Source organism: Prionailurus viverrinus, chromosome D2 (assembly GCF_022837055.1).
Source record: "Prionailurus viverrinus isolate Anna chromosome D2, UM_Priviv_1.0, whole genome shotgun sequence".
NCBI classification, from domain to species: domain Eukaryota; kingdom Metazoa; phylum Chordata; class Mammalia; order Carnivora; family Felidae; genus Prionailurus; species Prionailurus viverrinus.
The window spans coordinates 30,169,108-30,192,303 of record NC_062571.1 but is presented as its reverse complement, the minus strand read 5'-3'; the positions used below and the strand labels follow the sequence as shown (position 1 = coordinate 30,192,303).

General features: G+C 38.7%; 2 protein-coding genes and 1 pseudogene across 4 annotated transcripts in view; 2 read left to right on the top strand and 1 right to left on the bottom strand.

Moving 5' to 3' along the window:
• The window catches only part of SLC25A16 (solute carrier family 25 member 16), a 51,481-nt gene extending 48,648 nt beyond the window's left edge, over positions 1 to 2,833 (top strand). Inside the window, exon 9 of one of the 2 annotated variants that reach the window (XM_047826386.1) lies at positions 1,244 to 2,833. In XM_047826386.1, the coding sequence (XP_047682342.1) occupies positions 1,244 to 1,400 (157 nt within the window). In that variant the 3' untranslated portion in view covers positions 1,401 to 2,833. Of the gene's footprint in view, positions 1 to 1,215 lie in introns of both variants that reach the window. The other variant, XM_047826387.1, reaches the window with a different exon arrangement.
• Positions 2,834 to 10,578: 7,745 nt separating this feature from the next.
• The window catches only part of DNA2 (DNA replication helicase/nuclease 2), a 51,865-nt gene continuing 39,247 nt past the window's right edge, over positions 10,579 to 23,196 (top strand). For both annotated transcript variants that reach the window (XM_047826295.1, XM_047826294.1), the window contains exons 1-4: positions 10,579 to 10,737; positions 12,174 to 12,356; positions 14,197 to 14,380; positions 16,327 to 16,472. In XM_047826295.1, the coding sequence (XP_047682251.1) occupies positions 10,667 to 10,737; positions 12,174 to 12,356; positions 14,197 to 14,380; positions 16,327 to 16,472 (584 nt within the window). In that variant the 5' untranslated portion in view covers positions 10,579 to 10,666. The remainder of the gene's footprint in view (positions 10,738 to 12,173; positions 12,357 to 14,196; positions 14,381 to 16,326; positions 16,473 to 23,196) is intronic.
• LOC125148478 (uncharacterized) lies at positions 16,055 to 16,132 on the bottom strand (annotated as a pseudogene).

Sequence of the window (23,196 nt, the reverse complement as noted above, 5' to 3'; positions counted from 1 at the left end):
GAAACTAAGTGTTTGAAATCCAGGGTGTATTTAACACTGACAGCACATTTCAATTTGGACTTGCCACATTTTAAGTGCTCACTAACCATGCATGGCTAGTGGCTACCATCATTACCCAGCACAGCTCTAGAGTTTTCTATAATCTGTAGAGATTTAGAATCATTCTGTTTTCTGGGTGGTGTGTTGTTCCTCAGGGGAAGAGCAGAACATTTGCTCAGGACTTTGAATTGCCTTTGAATTGCCTAAAAGGTTTTTTGAAGATTTTAGTCCAGATTGCCTATCAAAAGAGAAAGGCAAAAGCCAAAATGTTGGTTTGAAAGGAAGGAACACCGAAACTAGAAAGTCTTTATTGCCTATATCTGATAGTCCTTTAACCATTAGTTCTATAACCATCTGCTAGTTGTAGTATAAAACTTGAGTTGAAATGGAAGCTTGATGGGCAACTGAGCATACATCCCTCAAAAAGAATACATAAATATTTCAAATATTTTTATGATATAGTGTTGCCAGTAAATTTTACATAGTCCAAACAAAGTAAATTGTATTAATGAGCCGGCAATTCTGTGTATAATGCTTGTACTTGTTTGGAATGAATTGCTGTTTTATGGTGCATTTTCACCTTGTTTTAACACTTGCTTTCCAAAAGCTATTCAAGATGACATTTTGGCTTTTTTATTTTTAAATGTTTATTTATTTTTGAAGGAAAGGGAAAGAGGGTGTGTGGGAGGGGCTGAGAGGGAGACAGAAGATCTGGTGAGTAGAGGAGGGGCAGAGAGAGAAGGAGAGAGAGAGAATCCCAAGCAGCTCCTCACTGTCAGCACAGAGAGGTATGTGGGGATCTTAGTCACGAACCTGTGAGATCATAACTTGAGCTAAAGTCAGATGTTCAACTGACTGAGCCACCCAGGTGCCCTTGACATTTTGACTTCTTTTTAAAAAAAAATTTTTTTTTCAACGTTTATTTATTTTTGGGACAGAGAGAGACAGAGCATGAACGGGGGAGGGGCAGAGAGAGAGGGAGCACAGAATCGGAAACAGGCTCCAGGCTCTGAGCCATCAGCCCAGAGCCCGACGCGGGGCTCGAACTCACGGACCGCGAGATCGTGACCTGGCTGAAGTCGGACGCTTAACCGACTGCGCCACCCAGGCGCCCCGTTGACTTCTTTTAAAAATGCTATTATGGATCCTGAAAATATCTCATCAGTGGGCATAAAGGTGTCATCATTTAACTATTGTCTTTCAGTACCATGTGGGAGACTATGAAGTACGTCTATGGACACCATGGAATTCGAAGAGGATTATATCGTGGCTTATCTCTTAATTACATTCGCTGTATTCCCTCTCAAGCAGTGGCTTTTACAACATATGAACTTATGAAGCAGTTTTTTCACCTCAACTGAAGAAAATCGTGATTTCTTTTCCTGAGTAAACTCTCACAGGGAGACATAAATGTTCTTTTAATTTTGAGGGGAACATTACTTGAAGGGGGCTATTTCCCTAGTCACAGGAACCACTGGTATTTTAGTACTTGATTTTTTTATTCATAACAAATCAAAAGTGCTTACCGTGCTTTTTGATGCCAAAAGTTATAACTGAGAACATTGAAAAAAATTCCTAAGCTGATGCTGGCTAATCAGTTAGGTTATTTGAAACTGTTTTAAAATGTTTTTTGGGAGTACACTAACTTAAAATGGGATTCAAGAGGTTGCCATTAGGCTTTATCATGCTTTAATTCCAAGCTTTAAGTATAATCATGATTTTCAAAGACTCTAACATTGGTTATTATTATTGTAATAAACAGGCTTGGTTATATTGCAGCAGAATGATGAGAACTGAATTTTTATGTTTATAAAATGTAGCTTAGGGGGCACCTGGCTGGCTCAGCCAGAAGAGCTGAGATTAAGATTCTTAATCTCGGAGTCATAAATTCCAACCCCATGTTAGGTGTAGAGATTACTGGGGCGGTGGGGGGGGGGGGGGGGGGGGAGGGAAGTAGTTTAGAAGCCAGCATTGAACATTATTCTTAGTATCTCTCTTCTCATAATTCTGCTCCACTGCATAAAAGGACTGACACTTTTTCTCTTTGTTTTTAAATAAAATAAATGCTGTATTTAAAAATTAGCCTTGTAGAAGCTCAACAATAAATGAAGAATTTTCAGGTGTTGCTCAAATGTTATTACTAGGTACTATGACTGACTTAAATTTGTTTTTAAAAGTCAATATATTTCCCAAAGGCAGTAATAATAAATACTGAATATCTTTGCTCTCAAAACAGATTAGCATTATAGATTTGTTTTTGTTACATGATTTGGTATATACTAGAAAACTTATTTAAGTGAACTGTGAAATATCTATTAATATAGATGTGAATGTCAAAGAATGTTTCTAAGGTATTTTGTCATGATACATCAACTAGTTCTTCCATGTAAAATAATTTTAGTGCAATATAAACTTAAGTAGAAACATAAAACTGATTTGATTTGCTATCCTTTATATTAAAATGGTTTAAAATATAAGAATTCCATTTATTGTGTTTAGAGTACTTTCTATCTTTTACTGTAAGCATGACAGAAGTGGAAAGGGAACAAATACAGTTCTGTCCTCAGACATAGCAATTTGTAGAACTGATGTGATTTTTTTTTTGATCAATGCAAACTATTTTAACTGCTCTAACTTTATAATTTTTTTTATTGAGGTAAAATTGACATATAACAATATATTAGTTTCAGGTGCACAATGTAATGATTCAATATTTGTATTTACTGCAAAACAATCACCACAATAGTCTACTTACCATCTAATTGATGTGATTTTTAGGACATTAGAAAACTAAGTCGAGGGGCGCCTGGGTGGCGCAGTCGGTTAAGCGTCCGACTTCAGCCAGGTCACGATCTCGCGGTCCGTGAGTTCGAGCCCCGCGTCGGGCTCTGGGCTGATGGCTCGGAGCCTGGAGCCTGTTTCCGATTCTGTGTCTCCCTCTCTCTCTGCCCCTCCCCCGTTCATGCTCTGTCTCTCTCTGTCCCAAAATAAATAAAAAACGTTGAAAAAAAAATTAAAAAAAAAAAAAAAAAAAGAAAAGAAAACTAAGTCGAAAAGTGTTACTTCTGCTTCAATTTTAATTTTGTTTGCATAAAAGATTTCTTGTCATACTTTGGTAAAAATTAGATGAACTGGTTTCATTTTCAAAGTCTTTATTTTAAAATAAATATGTGTCTTTGTATGATTTGTAAGTGTACCCCACAGGTAGAAATACGTGTGTTCTTGAAAGTATTTTGTATATTTTCATTTCTGGGCTATACTGTAGCTAAATATTGTTATCAAGTCACAAGATAATTTAAATGTATGAAATAAATATCTCAGTTATGTTATCAATAAAAGAGGACTGCAAATATTTTTTTAAATAAAAATTTGCATTCTATGTTACAGAATTTTATTCATATTTGGACCATTATTTCTTTTTTTTTTTTTTTAATTTTTTTTTTTTTCAACGTTTATTTATTTTTGGGACAGAGAGAGACAGAGCATGAACGGGGGAGGGGCAGAGAGAGAGGGAGACACAGAATCGGAAACAGGCTCCAGGCTCTGAGCCATCAGCCCAGAGCCCGACGCGGGGCTCGAACTCATGGACCGCGAGATCGTGACCTGGCTGAAGTCGGACGCTTAACCGACTGCGCCACCCAGGTGCCCCCATTATTTCTCTTTTTTAACTATTCACATTATTAAAGCACAAATGATAAACATCAATAGTCAGAATGCAAGAATATTTAAAATAATGACTATAGTTATATTTGATTTATTTCAGATTGATGACCCAAAGTGTATCTTGCCAGGTTATCTTCCACTGAAGATTGACTATTTCTGTTTTGATTTCCATTGTTACTCTTTTACTGCCTTTTTTGAGAATACCCCTTTGATCTATAGAATGGGACAGTGGTCTGGTCTAGGCAGTAAGTGAGGTACCACTCCTAGTTTTCAAGGGTATGGAGTTAGAATGGTTAATGGGTAGGGGCGCCCGAGTGGCTCAGTCAGTTAAGTGTCCGACTTTGGCTCAGGTCATGATCTCGAGGTTCGTGAATTCAAGCCCCACATTGGTCTCTTTGCTGTCAGTGCAGAGCCTGGTACCTGCTTCGGATCCTCTGGCTCCCTCTCTCTCTCTGCCCCTCTCCGGCTCACGCTCTCTCTCTCAAAAATAAATAAACATTAAATAAATAAAACTTTAAAAAAAAGAAAGTTTAATGGGTATATATACTAATATCTTACACTATTCTCCCCTTGGGTATTCAACATCCATTGTGTGTCAGGCATTGTATCAGCATAATGGGGGGCTTACCTTGGGAGATCTGTTAGCTGTACTTATAGTCTGATTTGAATGTTCAGTAGCATCTAACACCAGGTATCTTTCTAAAACAGTATGTACCACACTTTATGGTAATTACCTTTTTACCTGTGTCCCCTGAACTGGTTCTCTCCAAAGCAGAGCCATGCCTTCATTTCCTATAAGGAGCACAGGATGTGGCACCATAATAGGTGCTCAGTGATGTATACTGATGGGAAAAAGGAAGGCTCAGTCCCCGTTTTTGGAGACCTTATGTTCAGTAGGCAGAAATAAGGCACAATTAGACCATGGGAAGAACAATTAAGAAATTCATTTGTTTTGTTTCATAGAAATGTCTTGTTACTGGGGCGCCTGGGTTGCTCCCCCAATTAAGTATCCAGCTCTTGGTTTTGGCTCAGGTCATGATCTCACAGTTTCATGAGTCTGAGGCCCACATTGGGCTCTGTGCTGGGATTCTCGCTTTTCCCCCTGCTCATGCTGTCTCTGTCTTGAAGAAAGAAAGAAGAAAGAAAGAAAGAAAGAAAGAAAGAAAGAAAGAAAGAAAGAAAAGAGAAAGGAAGGAAATGTCTTATTGCTAATTTGAGCAAAGATGAATGGCAAATAATAAAACCTATATTATGTGAATAATGCATTGCCTTGAGGAGTTGGGCCAATGATACCTGACATACTTGGATAACAACTGAACACTTTACACAATTCCTCACATCAATTCTTTGAAAAACAGACCGTTAAGCCCTAGAAATTGATGACAAATAAGTCATGCATATTTCCTGAGGACCTACTATATTCCAGGTTTTGTTTTATGCGCTTTCAATGCCTTAACTCTATCTCTACAACAACTATAAGATAGGTACTATTTGATATCCCTTTTTTACACATGGAATAACGGAGGCCCAGGGAGATCAAATAACTTGCCCAAATTCACACAGTTAGTGGTGGATCTAGGATTCAAATTCAGCCAGTGAATCTACAGCCTACTCTGCTATCCATGATGCTATACTTCAACACAGTAGTATCCTATTTAAAAACATTTTTTATGTTTATTTTTGAGAGAGAGAGAGCACAAGCGGGGGAGAGGTAGAGAGAGAAGGAGACACAGAATCTGAAGCAGGCTCCAGGCTCTGAGCTGACATGTCAGCACAGAGCCTGATGTGGGGCTCAAACCCATGAACTGGGAGATCACGACCTGAGTGGAAGTTGGATGCTTAACCGACTGAGCCACCCAGGCGCCCCAGTAATATCCTATTTAGATGACACTCTAACGTCAAATAAATTTGGAACATGTCAAACATAAACTAATCAATAAAATTATGATAGTTTATGGAAAATGCTTATTAAGTAAATAGGCCACATTATAGAGAATAATTGTTGGGTGTAAGGATCAGAGAACTACTTTAGAATCATCAGGGAAAAGTTTCTTTAATATGCTATACTTTAAGCTGACACATGGAGGATAAAAAGGAAATAACTATGCAGAATTGTGGGGGCAGAATGGCCTCAGGTGAAGAGAATAGCCTCAAACAGGAAACAGCTTGGCTTGCATAGGAATTGTCAAAAGTCCACTGTGAATGAAACTTTGTGAGTGAATGAGTAGCAACAAATGGGGTTGGAGAAATAGACAAAGGCCAGACCACTGAGGGCTCTAAAGGATATGGTAATAATTTTGTTTTTTATCCTAAATACAATGGGAAATGCTTGAAGGTTTTCAGCAGGGGAATAAAACTGTCTGATTATGTTTTTTCAAAGATCACTCTACTTTGTCCACAAAGTTTGCAGTTAAAACAGAAATCAGAAGGGGAACCTGGGTGGCTCAGTCAGTTGAGTGTCCAACTTTGGCCCAGGTCATGATCTCATGGTTTGTGCATTTGAGTCCCACTTCGGGCTCTGTGCTGATAGCTCAGAGCCTGGAGCCTGCTTCAGATTCTGTGCCTCTCTCTCTCTCCCTCTCTCTCTCTCTCTCTCTCTCTCTCTCTCTCTCTGCCCCTCCCCCACTCATACTCTGTCTCTCTCTCTCCTTCAAAAATAAATAAACATTAAAAAAAAAATTAAAAAAAATAAACATTAAAAATTTTAAAAAAATTAAAAAGACATCACTAGGGATCCTATGAATACTTTTTAAAAAAATGTTAACGTTTATTTATTTTTGAGACAGAGAGACAGCATGAACGGGAGAGGGGCAGAGAGAGAGGGAGACACAGAATCGGAAGCAGGCTCCAGGCTCTGGGCTGACGGCTCAGAAGTTGACGTGGGGCTTGAACTCACGAACTGCGAGATCCTGACCTGAGCTGAAGTCGGACACTCAACCGACTGAGCCACCCAGGCGCCCGTGGATCCTACGAATATTAAAAAGATAACAAGGCATTCCTAAATAACTCTTTGCCAAGGAATGTAACAATTTAGATGAAATGGACAGATGCCTTGAAAATCACACCATAGAAACTACCATAGATGAAAAAAATCTTCACAGCCAATTTAAAAAATTGAATTCATCAAAAATTCTTCCAGAAGGAAACTCCAGACTCCAGGTCCCTGACTGGCTCAGTCAGTGGAGTGTGCAACTGTTGATCTTGGGTTTGTGGGTTCAAGCCCTATTCTGGGTGTAAATAACTTTAAAAAATAAAATAAAATCTTTAAAAAAGGAAAAAAAAAAAAAAAGGAACTCCAGACTCAGATATGAATTCTAATGAACATCTGAGAAAGAAAGAATCTATAAACTTTCAGAAATTAAAAGACAAAGAACACTTCCCAACTCATGTTATGATGCCAGCATAACTTTGATATCCAAACCTGACAAAGTTGTTACAAGAAAATTATAGACCAGTATCTTTCAAAAGCAAAGATTGGAAAATCCTTAACAACATATAATCAAATTGGGGGCACCTGGTTGACTCAGCCAGTAGAGTATGTGACTCTTGATCTCAGGGTCATGAGTTGGGTGTAGAGATTACTTTAAAAAAAGAAAATAGGGGCTCCTGGGTGGCTCAGTCGTTTAAGTGTCAGACTTCCTCTCAGGTCATGATCTCGTGGTTTGTGAGTTCCAGCCCCATGTTGGACTCTGTGCTGACAGCTCGGAGCCTAGAACCTGCTTTGGATTCTTTGTTTCCCTCTCTCTGTCCCTCTCCAGTCACTCTCTGTCTCTTGCTCTCAAAAATAAATACACATTAAAAAAATTAAAAATAAAATAAATAAAAAATAAAGTAGTCAACACATTAGCAAATCAAACCCAGAGATACATCCGAGTTTATCCTAGGATTGCCAAATTGTTTAATAAAGTCAGTAATTTTCAATAACAGAACAAAGGAGAAAATGCACATGATCCTTCAATAGATGCAGAAAAAGTACTTAGCAAAATTCACCATTGATTCATTATAAAAACTAATCACTTTAGGGGTGCCTGTGTGACTCAGTTAGTTGATCACTTGCCTCTTGATTTTGGCTCAGGTCTTTGTCCCACGGTTGTGGGATCATGCCCCACTTCTGGCCCCGTGCTGAGTGTGGAGCCTGCTTGGGATTCTCTCTCACTCTCCCACTGCCACCCACCCCCCCCCCCCCCCCGCCACCGCACCATCCACTCAAACACTCTCTCTCTCTCTCTCAAAATAAAAATAAAAACAAAAACAAAAAACAATCACATTAGAACAGAAGAGACCGGGGCACTTGGCTGTCTCAGTCAGAAGACAGAGTGACTCTTGATCTCAGGGTTGTAAATTCCAGCACCACGTTGGGTTTAGAGATTACTCAAAAATAAAATCTCTGGGGCGCCTGGGTGGCGCAGTCGGTTAAGCGTCCAACTTCAGCCAGGTCACGATCTCGCGGTCCGTGAGTTCGAGCCCCGCGTCAGGCTCTGGGTTGATGGCTCGGAGCCTGGAGCCTGTTTCCGATTCTGTGTCTCCCTCTCTCTCTGCCCCTCCCCCGTTCATGCTCTGTCTCTCTCTGTCCCAAAAATAAATAAAAACGTTGAAAAAAAAAATAAATAAAATCTCTGCCCCTCCCCTGCTTACAGGCATGCATTCCCTTCTCTCTCAAAATAAATAAATAAACTTAGAACAAAACAGTGTGTTGCAGTTTTCTAGGTTAGAGACAATGATAGGGTAGTGACAGTGGAGATGGAAACGAATGAAGAGATTTAAGATAGTTTTAGAAGTTGAATCTACGTGTCTGCCTATGAATTGGATGTGAGTAGTAACAGAAAAGAATCAGGATGACTTCTGAGTTTCTAGCCTTGTCTTCTGGGTCGATAGTGCTATTACTGAGAAGAATAATAGGTCTGTCAAGAAAATAAAAATTCCATTTTGGCCATGTTATAATTAAAGACCTCGCCCCCCCCCCCCCCCCATATTGCTAAGTGTAGATATCAAGCAGTAGTTGTGTTTTTGAATTCAGAGGAAAAGCCTTGCCTATACACATGAATGTGAGAATTGGCAGGATAGAGATGGTATTTAAAGCCACGAGAATAAAAAAATAATAATAAAATTAAGCCATGACAATGTCTGAAAAAACCTAGGGAACTGGTTGATAGAAAAATATGTCCAGAAACTGAACTCTGAGGACTTCCAACATTTAGAGATTGGGCAGAAAATGAAGAAACAATACAGGAGATTGAAGAGGGCCTGTGAGGTTGGGGGAAAACCAGATGAGTGTGGTGTCACAGATAGAAAATCTGTATGTATTGGGCCGCCTGGGTGGCTCTATCCATTAACCCTCTGACTTTGGCTCAGGTTATGATCTCATGGTTCATGTGTTTGAGCCCTGCATGGGGCTCTGTACTGACAGCTCAGAGCCTGGAGCCTGCTTTGGATTTTGTGTCTCCCTCTCTCTCTCTGCCCCTACCCCACACGTGCTTGCTCTCTCTCTTTCTCTCTCTCTGTGTCAAAAATAGACATGAAAGAAAGAAAGAAAGAAAGAAAGAAAGAAAGAAAGAAAGAAAAAGAAAGAAAGGAAGAAAATCTGTATCTATTACAGGCAAGGCTTTTTTTTCCCCCCAAGAAATTTCTCATAATTTTGTATGAATAAACATGAATATAAAAGACAACTTTTAATAACGATTATTTTGATTTTTAAAAATTAAGAGTAGGGTAGGGGCAGAGAGAGAGGGAGAGAAAGAGAGAATCCCAACCGGGCTCCATGCTGTCAGCTGGGAGCCCCATGAAGGGCTCAAACTCAAGAACTATGGTATCATGACCTGACCAAAAATCAAGAATCAGATGGTTAACCCAGTGAGCTACCCAGCTGCCCCATAAAGATTATTTTTAAATGGGAGGATAGGGGCACTTGGCTGGGTCAGTCAGTGGAGCCAGTGACTCTTTCAAATTGTGACTTCAAGCCCCATGTTAGGTGTAGAGATTATTGAAAAAATAAAAAAATAAAGTTTTGCTCTCAGGATGGCCAAGAGAGAGATGGAGTAAATCCATCAAGGCAACATCTTTTATTTTATTTTGTTTTATTTATTTTTAAAAGTTTATTTATTTTGCGATGGAACCAGCAGGGAAGGGGCAGAGAGTAAGGAGGACAGATGACCCAAAGCAGGTTCTTCCGGGATAGCGGAGAGTTCAATGCAGGGCCTCTAACTCTCCAACAGCAAGATCAGGACCTTAGTCAAATTCAGACACTCAACCAAGGGAGCCACCGAGGCTCCCCAAGGTAACATCTTTTAAAGGTGGGAGACACTGGGCCACATTACAAGTCTGGGAGGAACCTACTAGTGAGGTCCACATTGATGATACAAGAGAATGACGGAGTAGCTGAAGAAAAAAAGGCCCTTGAATGAGTGCAAATAGGATTGTTCATTGATCAGTGGACTTTGTCCACTGTTGAAAAAGTGGAAAGAGGATATAAGCCAAGCACGGATATTAGTACTTTTGTAGAAAGTCGTGGTATCATGAGGAAATTCCTACCTGATGGCTTCTATTTTCTCAATTTTCCGGAAAAAAAAGGCGAGGTTTTCTCCCTAAACAATAGAAAATTCTGCATGCTAACAAGGGACGCCTGGGTTTGGGTAATTGGTTCTGTTCTAAGAGTGTGTGTTGAGCATGCGTTGGCGTGTCTAGAGAAAATGCGAGAATATTTGGGCCAGATTAAGAACACCCCCAATTTTCCTAACGCATAAGCAAGGGAGCAAGGATCTCTTAAAATCTCCGCCCAAGCGCCGCTCTCCACGTGGAGCATGCCGGGCTGGGAGGGGCTGCTTCGCGCAGGTCACTTGGGACTGCGGTGGGCAGGCGGACATGCGCATGCGTGCGGCGCCTCTCGGACTCGCGCTTCTTTTCCTTCTCTGAGGTTCTCCGTTTCCCTGGTTTTAACTGGCGTGTGTTTGCAGTGTCTTCCCCCGTGATGTTGCAGCTGGAAGAACTGGAGCTGTTGAAGAAGAGTCTCGGGGAAGAGGCTGGTCCGCCGGCGGAGCTGTGAGCGGAGCGGAGGGAGGGTTTGGGAGCAAGGCGGGAGATTTGAAAGAAAGGAGCGGGAGAGGCGGCACCCACGCCTCCGGGAAGCCAGGCTTGGGATAAAATGATCCCGCTCGGGTCCCAGGGTGCCGGACGAGTTTCCCGAGCTGGGATCTGTTTCAAAGATCTGTTCTCTTTGGGTCCGCACTTGGGCCAGAGCTCGAAAACTGCTTACTCAACCGTTCATTCCTGCCCGTATTCGGGGAGTGCCAGTCACCTTAAACTAGCCTTCATAAAAGGAAATTGCAACTGCTAGATGCTTTTCTCCTTATGTAGTTGGAGAAACTCATCCCACGGAGAACTCTGCATCCTCAACTTGGACTAAATGGTCAGGGCAACTTGACCAGCATAATGTGGAATTATTTTCAGTTAATAATAATGATAATTATTGTTGCCGGATCTTTGCGTTTTGGGTTTTGATCAGCAATACCTTTGCGAGATCCTTAAGGTGTCCCAACTGACCTTTGGGAATTTCGCAGCCTGAGGCTCCCTGGAATAGGTGAATGAGGCGATTACAAAGTAGTAAGAGTCTAGGGTTGGATGACAAAGATAGTTTGAGGGTAATAGGAAGGCATTTGGTATTATAATTAGAGAGGTAATGACTGTGGACTCTTGTACTGTCACTGATAAAGACTGCAATCAAACTGGAAGGACTAAAGAGGGACTTAATATTTTCTAGAGCGGTTAGAGCAGTCCTGCATAGTTTTCAGGCGGCTAGGATCAATGGATAAAAGTATTGTGCAGTTGACTTGCCCATTATAAATGAAAAATTTCTGAGTTGAGTCACTGTATGAATGAACTAATGTGACAGGTATTAAGCTTGCTTTTCTCTAGGAAGTAGGTGCTAGTTGATTCATACTGAGATTTTACAGAAAGATTTTCTTCATTAAATAGTAGGTACGACTAGATAATTTCTAAGTAGGCTCCTAAAGATTGATACAATACTGTGGCTCAAGGTAGTATTTCAGCAAACCACCTCCACTATGGTTTTCCTTAACAATACCTTTCATTTACAAAAAAGATGGTGTACAGGACATTTGCTTTTATTTGTACTTTGGAAGGGTTTGTACCAGTGGTAGGAATTTGTTATTTGATATTTCTCAGTTTATCCTTAATCCTCATAATCATGGATGTTTCACAGAGCTCCTGAGAACCTATACAGTATTTGGAAAAACTCGTATCACAAGCATGTTTTAAATGGCATTACTTTTGGGAAGTTTTATAATCGGAATTCTGCTATGCCCTTGCTCTCTTAATTTTTACGTATTTTAGCTAATGGTCATTGTGATAAGCTTTCTAGAAGAAACAAACCTAGAAAACTAGAAGGCTGGTTTGTAGATAAAGGAAATTGGATGGCTTATTTCATGCTACAGTAGTTCTGTTTGTGTATGCTTCAGATTTCAGAAGAAAGTGGAAGCTTCCTTTTCTAAAACAGTTCTGAGCCGAGGAATGGATAACCGGTACCTGGTATTAGCAGTCAATACTGTACAGAATGAAGAAGGAAACCATGAAAAGCACCTAATCATCACTGCTTCTCAGTCACTAGAATATAAAGAACTGTGTATCCTTAGGAATGACTGGTAATTTTTGTGTGACTTTGAGCACTGATCTGGCTTAAGAGTCTTAAGGGAGCAGATATGAACCTGAATTAATCCCATGTAAACATTTTGCTTATTACCTCAGCATCTCAAAGCCCTTATTCTGAAACTTGATCTTTATTGTCATTTGAAAATTAAGTACGGGGTACCTGGGTGGCTCAGTCAGTTAAGTGTCCAACTTAGGCCCAGGTCATGATCTCATAGCTTGTGAGTTCAAGCCCCATGTCGGGCTCTGTGCTGCAGCTCAGCCTGGAGGCTGCTTCAGATTCTGTCTCTCTCTCTCTCTCTCTCTCTCTCTCTCTCTCTGCCCCTCCCGTACTCACGCTCTGTCTCTCTCATTCAAAAATAAACATATGGGCACCTGGGTGGCTCAGTTGGTTAAGCGTCTGACTTCAGCTCAGGTCATGATCTCATGGTTTGTGGGTTCATCTCTCTGCTCCTCTCTTGTTCACTTTCTCTCTCAAAAATAAATAAACATTAAAAAAAAACCCAAAAACATAAGCATAAAAAAAGAAAATTAACTACAAAGGGCCTTATTAATTTTTTTTTAATGTTTTTATTTATTTTTAAGACAGAGACAGAGCATGAGCAGGGGAGGGGCAGAGAGAGAGAGGGAGACACAGAATCCGAAGCAGGCTCCAGGCTCTGAGCTGTCAGCACAGAGCCCGACGCGGGGCCCAAACCCAAACAAAGGGCCTTATTAGATGACTACTTCCAAAGTTTCCCAGTACTTAAAAAAAAAAAATTTTTTTAACGTTTATTTATTTTTGAGACAGAGAGAGACAAAGCATGAACGGGGGGAGGGTCAGAGACAGGGAGACACAGAATCTGAAACAGGCTCCAGGCCCTGAGCTGTCAGCACAGAGCCCGACACGGGGCTTGAACTCACTGACCGCGAGATCATGACCTGAGCCGAAGTCGGCCGCTTAACCGACTGAGCCACCCAGGCGCCCCTTCCCAGTACTTTTTAAGATTGCAGGTTAAAACTCGTAATTATTTTCACTAAAAGCAAAATTAATTACAGCATAAGAACATTCTGAAACCCTAGGTTTCTCTACACAAGCAAAGTATGGTATGTGAGGGGTAAAGGGGAAATTCAGAGAAAGTGGAGGTCTAATTTTGTCTATTTAGGCTCTTTGTCTAGATAAGAATGATAAATACGATTTTGTTCTTTTTTTTTTTCTTTTTTAGCATTTATTCATTATTTTCAGAGAGAGTGAGAGAGAGAGGTTGTGTGTGCACATTAGCTTGGGGGAAGAACAGAGAAAGAGGAGAGAGAATCCCAAGCAGGCTCCATGCTGGAGCCCCAAATCAGGGCTCAATCTCACGGTTCATGAGATTGAACCAAAATCAAGGTTGGACATTTAACCAACTGTGCCACCCCGGTGCCCCAGTGTGTTTTTATTCTTAACACATTGGGTTTGTCTTCATGTCTCAAGACTTACATAAACTGTAGAAATGCTAAAAATCTTAAGAATGAGAGAATTATTATTGAAATAAGCTAATCCATAAGTGGAACTATGTATTGACGCTATTAAAGATTTGATAGCTTTTGCAGTAAATGATGCTAACACTAAGCAGTTTTCCTTTTTGGTATTTAAGGAAGACCCCTGAGTGTTCTCAGTTGTATTTCAAAGGTAGAAAGGAGTAGAATGAGTAGGAGTTGATTCTGAAGACTGCATCCTAGTATGAAATTATTTTGAAAGACCCAGAAATTTACAAATACTATTCCTTCAGATAAAGTACTCATTTGCTTTTTGAAGCTTCCTTAACATGTTTAAATATAGGAACCTAAACTATGTATATTTTGCTTTATTTTTAGGTGCTCTTTACCAGTGGAGCCGGGGGACATCATTCATTTGGAGGGAGACTGCATATCTGATACTTGGATAATAGATGAAGATTTTGGATATTTGATTCTATATCCAGACATACTGATTTCTGGCACAAGCATAGCCAGTAGTATTCGATGTATGAGAAGAGCTGTCCTAAGTGAAACTTTTAGGGTGAATAATATTAACAGCTAATGTTTCTGCAGGGTCTTAGAGTTTACAGAGCACTTTTATACTTATTTCATTTAGTCGTCACAAATTCCTGTGAGGTAGATGGTAATAATCAGCTGCATTTTACAGATGAGGAAAATCAGGCTCAGAGAGGTTAAATGTTAAATGACTTGCTGAAAGTTACTGTAGCTAATAAATGGCAGTGCTAGGACTCAAGTCCAGGTGACTGAATCCTTTGAATCTTGATCAGTGCTTAATAAATAATTAATTCTAATGATAAAAGTAATGTAAGCGATGATATTTTTTAATGCTTCTAGGAATTTCCAAACTTGGCTTCATGTGATTTCCAATAAACTAAAAATAAATGTGACTGTCTCTCATAAAAAAATATTCTGGAAAATTTCAAACATACATAAATAGATGATTCGAATAATTTCCCATATACCCATTTTGCTGTTCTCAAACATTATATTATTTTGCATGTAAATGAAGGTGGATCTTTTAAAAATATAAATATGATACCTTTATCATATACCATAAAATTAAAAGTATTTCCTTTCATTAATATAATGCCCAGTTTATCTATAATGCCCAGATAGATAATGTCCCATTATTTCTCTGTAATGTCTTTAATAGAAAGTAGTTTTTTCTTCAGTTGGTTTGTCAGAATTCAAACAAGGTTTTTTGGTTTTTTTTTTAAGATTTTATTTTTAAGTAATATCTATACCCAGTGTGGGGCTCGAACCCACAACCCTGATATCAAGAGTCAGATGCTTTACCAACTGAGGCAGCCAGGCACCCCCAAACAGAGTCTTTGATTTATGTTTTGATAGGTCTCCTAAGTTTTTTTTAATCTACATTCTACCTATTCTTACCCTCTTTGTTTCAGTTCCATTTACTGAAGAACCTGGGTTTTTATTAAGAGTTTCCTCTTCCTTTCAGTGTATTTTAAAAATTATACAATTTATATCTATGTAGAAAACCAAAATTGTTTTAAAAACTTTTTACTTTGTAGTTCTTTTAGACTTGTTAAGAACTTGCATGAATAGTACAGAGAATCCCTCTGTAAATTAATTTTTTAAATTTCTGAAGCATGTTTTGGTGGACTTTATCTAGTTTTTTGATAGCTTTAAGGGGAATGTCTAGGCTAAGAAAAGGGTTAATTGAGAAATAATATGCCTTTTTTTTTCTTTAAACATTTTTTATAATGTTTATTTTTGAGAGGCAGAGACAGAGCATGAGTGGGGGAGGGACAAAGAAAGAGAGACACACACAGAATCTGAAGCAAGCTCCAGCTCTGAGCTGTCAGCACAGAGCCCGATGCAAGGCTTGAACCCACGAACTGTGAGATCATGACTTGAGCAGAAGTCAGATACTCAACATACTGAGCCACCTAGGCGCCCTTTTCTTTTTTTAAATACTATTTCTTTTTGAGTGGAGAGAATTTGTCAAAAATCTGTGCTGTAAATTTAAATTTTAAGTTTGAATAATGTCTTTTACTTACATGAGTTTATGAGCCATGGCTTTATTGCATTTTATTTCAGTAGATTATAAAGTGAAATTAGAAAAGAATATATTAAGTATTTGAAAATACATTGAAATTTTTCATATAGGTTATTTTTAATATTTTCAAAGTGGAAATTACTGATTTTCTTTAAAAATAACATGCTTGTAAAATAATTTGGGTAATTCTTTACGTTCAGAGAAACGTCTCTAATAACAAACTATAGAAATGATCCCTGAAAGTATAGTCTTTAATTCGGGTAGTTCTGAATAGAAGAAAGTGAAAGTCATCTGTAATTCTACTTACTAGAATAAAAATTGTTTAATATTTTAGCATTTGTCTCACTAGTGCAGTTTGGCTATGGTAAGTTAAAATAGGTAATAAATATGAGATCATGTGTGTTAATAGTGTGGAATAAAATATATGATTTTTTTTTTTTTAATAGAGCTGTAATCCAGCCACACGTCAAATGCTGATTGGTACAGTTCTTCATGAAGTATTTCAAAAAGCAATAAGCAATAGCTTTGCCCCAGAAAAACTACAAGAATATGCTTTTCAAACTATTCAAGAAATAAAACATCTGAAGGAAATGTAAGTAGTACAAGACATGCTGTAGGTACAATTCTATTATAAAATCTATTCCTGGAATCCAGAAGGTATTTGGCTATTAGACTATTAAATATAAATCAGGGTAATACTAGAATATAGATTCCAGGGTTGTAGTACCCCACTGCAGTTCTGTGAAGAGCTTCTGAAATTGCAGAATAGAAACTTGAGCTAAAAATATCTGAATATTCTGTACATGTGTGCAATAGATTCTTCAGCTGTTCTCAGTGTAAAAAATGTTTTGCCTTACTTGGAGTTATGTGACATACTGAAAATTGGATGGGTTTGGGAATCAGATGGACTTGGTTTTACATTCTAGCTTTGCTAGTTTTAGGATTGAACAGGTTACTATTTTTGAAAGGTTTTGAAAAAGGCAATAAATCCTATTTTGCAGACTTCTGTGACAGTGGAGAAAATACATATAAACCCACAAATGACTAATTGTTGGCATTTTTTATTTTATTTTATTATTTTATTTTTATTTTTTTAATGTTTTATTTATATTTGAGAGAGAGTGTGACAGAATGCAAGCGGGGAAAGGGCAGAGAGAGAGACACACAGAATCAGAAGCAGGCTCCAGGCTCTGAGCTGACAGCACAGAGCTTGACGTGGAGCTTGAACTCACAAACCATGAGACCGTGACCTGAGCCAAAGTCGGTGCTTAACTGACTGAGCCACCCAGTCGCCCCTAATTGTTGGCATTTTGTGAGTGACTACATGCAGAGGGGTTGGCATAATCTGCTGTTCTGTCATCACTCCTATTGCAGACTGTCTTTTTTTCACAGAAGTATTTTTATTAGTGGTAATTTTGATTTCCAGACTAGTTGACATAAATCTGCTTTTCCCAGATGTAATTCTGTTTCGCTGTTTATATGGAAAAAGTGTGTTCCAAAATGCCACACAACTTATTTACTAATGTCATATGACCTATTGTCCTAAAAACATTTTAGATCCCTGACATGTGTCAGGCATTGTGTTCAGTGCTTTTAGACATCTTATATAATCTCACAGCAACCGAAAGAAACTGAAACACACAGAAGCTGTCCCTTGGTCATGACTACATAGCATGACATTCAGAATATGAGTAGATTTCATAAAGCTTTTGCTTTAAAGAGTTCTACTTATTGCCTTATTTGCCACTTTGCATTTCAGTAAAACACAGCTGTTATTTACATTTTGCCTTTTTAATTTTTATTTTTTAAAGTTTATTCATTTATTTTGAGAGGGAGAGAGCATGTATGTGTGCATGAGCAGGGGAGGGGCAGGGAGAGAGACTTGAGAATCCCAAGCAGGTTCTATGCTCTCAATGCAGAATCTGATCAAGGTTCTAACTCACAAACTGAGATCATGACCTGAGCCGAAATCCACAGTGGGATAGTTAACTGAGCCACACAGCACCCCATTTTTCTTTTTTGTAATTAGAAATTTGAAAAATTTTTAAAATTAGAAACTTATTTTTTAAATTAAGTTTAAAATTTTAATTCCACTATAGTTAACATACAGTGTTATATTAGTTTCAAGTGTACAGTATAGTGATTCAGCAATTCTGTATATTACTCTCTGCTCATCATAAGTGTACCACTTAATCCCTTTCACCTATTTCACCATTCCACCACTCACCTCCATTGGTAACCCTCTGTTGTCTATAGTTAAGAGTCTTTTTTGGTTTGTCTCTTTTCTTTGTTTTTTGTTCATTTGGTTTGTTTCTTAAATTCCACATATGCATGAAATCGTATGGTGTTTGTCTTTCTCTAACAGACTTATTTTACTTAGTATTATACTCTCTAGAACCATCCATGTTGTTGCAAATGGCAAGATTTCATTCTTTTTTATGGCTGAGTAATATTCCATTATACATGGATGTGTGCGCATGTGTGTATGTGTGTGTATCACATCTTCTTTATCCATTCATCTATCGATGGACACTTGGACTGCTTCTATAATTTGGCTATAGTAAATAATGCTGCTATAAACATAGGCAGTGCATAAATCCTTTCAAATTAGTGTTTTTGTATTCTTGGGATAAATACCCAGTAGTGTGATTACTGGATCAAAGAGTAGTTCTATTTTTAATTTTTTAAGGAACCTCCCTACTGTTTTCCACAGTGGCTGCACCAGTTTGCATTCCCACCAACAGTGCAACAGAGGGTTTTTGTTTTTTTTTGTTTTTTGTTTTTCCACATCTTTGCCAACACTTGTTTTTTGCATTTCAGAGTTTTAACTTTTTTTTGGTCATATCCTAGTCAACATACAGTGATGCCTTATCTGTTGCATGTTGTATTGATTATTCCCCTGAAATAAATCACATCAAAACTTAGTAGCTTTAAATGACTCGTGTCTAATCTATTACCTCATAGTTTCTGTTAGCAAACTATGTTAGGTTAGGAATTCAGAGGTGGTTTAACTGGAAGGTACCGGCTCAGGGTCTCCCGTGGGGTCTCCCTTGTGGAGCTGGTCATTTGAAGGGAGGATCTGCTTCCATGATGATGCATTCACATGGCTGTTGTCATGAGGTCTGAATTCCTAGCTGGCTGTTGTAGTCATGAGGCGTCATTTTGTTGCCACGTGAGCCTCTCTGTAGCGCTGTCTAATGTGTTCTCACAACATGGCAGGTGCTACTTCAGATTAAAGTGTCTAAGGAAGTGAGCAAGCAGGAAACCATAGTGCCTTTTTTTTTTTTTTTTTTTTTTTTGGTATGTCCCTGATGATGAGTGATGTTGAGCATCTTTTCATGTGTCTGTTAGCCATCCGGATGTCCTCTTTGGGAACGTGTCTATTCATGTCTTTTGCCCATTTCTTCACTGGATTATTTGTATTTTGGGTATTGAGTTGGTAAGTTCTTTATAGATTTTGGATCCTAACACTTTATCTGATATGTTATTTGCAAATATGTTCTCCCATTCCATCAGTTGCCTTTTAGTTTTGCTGATTGTTTCCTTTGCTGTGCAGAAGCTTTTGATGTTTAATTTTCTTTAAAGTTTCTTAGTAAACTTCTTTTTAAGTTTATTTTTGAGAGAGAGAATATCTGAAGCAGGCTCCAGGCTCTGAGCTGTCAGTACAGAGCCCGAAGTGGGTCTTAAACCCATAAACCGTGAGATCATGACCTAAGCCAAAGTTGGAAGCTTAACCGACTGAGCCACCCAGGGACCCCCAGAAGGTTTTTATGTTGATGAGGTCCCAGTAGTTCATTTTTGTTTTGTTGCCCTTACCTCTAGAGACATGTCAAGTAAGAAGTTGCTGCAGCTGAGGTCAAAGAGGTTGTTGCCTGTTTTCTCCTATAGGATTTTGATGGCTTCCTGTTTTATGTTTAGGTCTTTCATCCATTTTGAGTTTATTTTTGTGTATGGTGTAAGAAAGTGGTCCAGGTTCATTCTTCTGCATGTCGCTGTCCAGTTTTCCCAACAACATTTGCTGAAGAGACTTTTAAAAAAAAATTTTTTTTTTTTACATTTATTTTTGAGAGATATAGAGACACAGAGCACAAGTTGGGGAGGGGCAGACAGAGAATGAGACACAGAATCCAAAGCAGGCTCCAGGCTCTGAGGTGTCAGCACAGAGTCCGACATAGGGTTCGAACTCACAAACCGTGAGATCATGACCTGAGCTGAAGTCGGAAGCTTAGCCGACTGAGCCACCCAGGTGCACCGAGACTGTCTTTTTTCCATTGGATATTCTGTCCTGCTTTGTCGAAGATTAGTTGGCCATATGTTTGTGGGTCTATTTCTGGGTTCTCTATTCTGTTCCCTTGATCTATGTGTCTGTTCATGTGCCAGTACCATACTGTCTTGATGACTATAGCTTTGTAATACAGCTTGAAGTGCGGAATTGTGATGCCTCTGGCTTTGGTTTTCTTTTTCAGGATTGTTTTGGCTTACTCAGGGTCTTTTCTGGTTCCATACAGGATAGTTTGTTCTATCTCTGTGAAGAATGCCAGTGTTATTTTGAAAGGGATTGCATTGAATATGTAGATTGGTTTGGGTAGTATTGACATTTGAACAGTATTTGTTCTTCTAATCCACGAGCATGGACTGTTTTTCCATTTTTTTGTGTTTTCTTCAATCTCTTTCATAAGCTTTCTGTAGTTTTCAGTGAATCGTTTTTCATCTCTTTGGTTAGGTTTATTCCTAGGTATTTTATGGTTTTTGGTAAAAAGGGAGAATGTAAATGCAGAAGACATTAAATAATGAGTATGAACTGGTTTGGAGATTTTAAATAGAGTCCTGCTCTGTAAGAAATAAAACACTTGGAAGAATCTGCCTAAGGAGATCATGACAGTAAAGAATGGGTCCAAGATGGTTAGAGAAAGTTATTTAGGAAAAGATTACCCAGGGTGCCTGGGTGGCTCAGTCTGTTAAGCATCTGACTTTGGCTCAGGTCATGATCTCATGGTTCATGAGTGAGCCCCACACTGGGCTTTGTGCTGACAGCTTGAGACTTGAGCCTGCTTTGGATTCTGTGTTTCCCTCTCTCTCTGCTCCTTCCCCACTTGTATTCTCTCTCTTTCTTTCTCTCAAAAATAAAGGTTAAAAAATTAAATAATAATAAAAAAAGGAAATGAGTACCCAATTGTGCAGGTATTTTTTAAATAATGTTATTATTTCTAAACAGATTATAAATTTGTGTTTACCATATTGTAATAGTATAAGAAGGTATATGGTAAAAAAGTAAGTCCTTTCTCCCTGTATCCTACTTGTTACCTAGTTCCTTTCCCTAAAGACAACCATTGCTATCAGTTTCTTATATATCCTTTCACAGAGATTTCAAACATTTATGTGTGACAATGTATGTGTGTGTGTGTGTGTGTGTGTGTGTGTGTGTATACACACATCCACACCTACACACACACACACACACCCCTATATATTTTTCATTAGGTAAATTGTAGAATACCATGTATATTATTGTTCACTTAAAGATTTAAGTTCACGTTAAAGATTAAATCTTGCTGATCATTCCATATCAGTACTCATCAAGCTGTCTCATTTTTAATTAATAATGACATAATGATTCATTGTATGGATGTACTGTAATTTATTTAAGTATCTCCTTGGCATTTCAATCTTTGCTTTTATTAGCAATCCTATAAGAGATAACTTTTTTTTTTAAAGATTTAAAAACATTTTCTTTAATGTTTATTTATTTCTGAGAGAGAGAGAGCTTGAACAGGTGAGGGGCAGAGAGAGAGGGAGACAGAATCCGAAGCAGGCTCTGTACTGTCAACGCAAAACCTGATATGGCACTTGAACCCATGAACTGTGGGTTCTGAGCCAAAGTCAGATGTTCAACCAAGGTGCCCCAAGATTTTTTTTAAAGTAGGCTCCATACCCAATGCAGAGCTTGAACTCACGACCCTGAGATCAAGAGTTGTATGCTGTGCTAAGTAAGGCGCCCCTAAGAAATACCTTTATACATCTTTTATTTCACACCTGTGAGGCATATATTGGGTTAAATACTTAGAAGTGGAATTGTTGGGCCACAGAATATGTACACTTAAAACATTTAAAAAATCTTTTTATTTGGAAATAATTTCAAATATAAAGAAAAGTTGCAAGATTAGTGCAGTCAACACTCATGTACTGTTTACTCAGATTCATCTGCTAAATGTGTGTGTGCTAAATAGTGTGCGTTTCCTAAGATTAGGCTTTTCTTTTATGTAATCACAATATGGTTTCAACGTCAGGAAATTTAATATTGGTAAAATACTTTTGTCTGATCTGTCCACATTTTTGTCCAATAATGTCCTTCCTTCATACCATCTTTTCCCCTCCAGGACAGGATCTAGTCTGGGTACATCTAGTATTTTGAATACTGAGGCTGGCTGACTCAGTTGGAATAGCATGTGACTCTTGATCTTGGGGTTGTGAGTTTGAGCCCCATGTTGAGTGTAGAGATTATTTAAATAAATAAACATTAAAAAAATATTTATTGAAATATTTATTTTTGAAGGAAAGAGAGCATGAGCAGGATAGTGGCAGAGAGAGACGGAGACACAGAATCTGAAGCAGGCTCCAGGCTCTGAACTGTCAGCACAGAGCCCAATATGGGGCTTGAACTCATGAGCTGTGAGGTCATGACCTGAACTGAAATTGGATGCTTAACCGACTGAGCCACCCAGGCGCCCCAAAAATAAATAACATTTTTGATAATTATTGCCAAATTGTTCTCTATAGGCATTGTCCTAGTTTACATGAATCCTTGTTTTCCCGCATTCTCGCCTACATCTTCTTTTATCAACTGGAAGTTGCCAGATTTGAAGCAGCCTTTTGTAAGGATAACCTTTGCCTCTGGTATTCTGAATGTATGATCATTTGGGGTATTTTGGTATTAGCAGTTGCTCTCTGGCTTGAGGAATTTCAGCTTCTCTTTCAGCTTGAGGTTGCTGCTATGCCCAGGAGATACAATCTTGGCAGAGCTAGGGTTGCTAATTTTGTCTTCCCTGCTGAACCAGTTCTTTTGGAGGGCTCAGAGGGTTCTGCTGTCTTTCTTTTTAAGGTTGAATAATATTCCATTGTACATATGTACCACATTAAAAAAATATATTTTTTTAGAAATGTCTGTTTATTATTGAGAGAGAGTGCATGAGCAGGGAAGGGGCAGAGAGCAGGGAGGACAGAGGATCCGAAGCGGGCTCTGTGCTAACAGCAGCAAGCCCCAAATGGGGCTTGAACCCACCAACCATGAGATCATGACCTGAGCTGAAGTCAGGCAC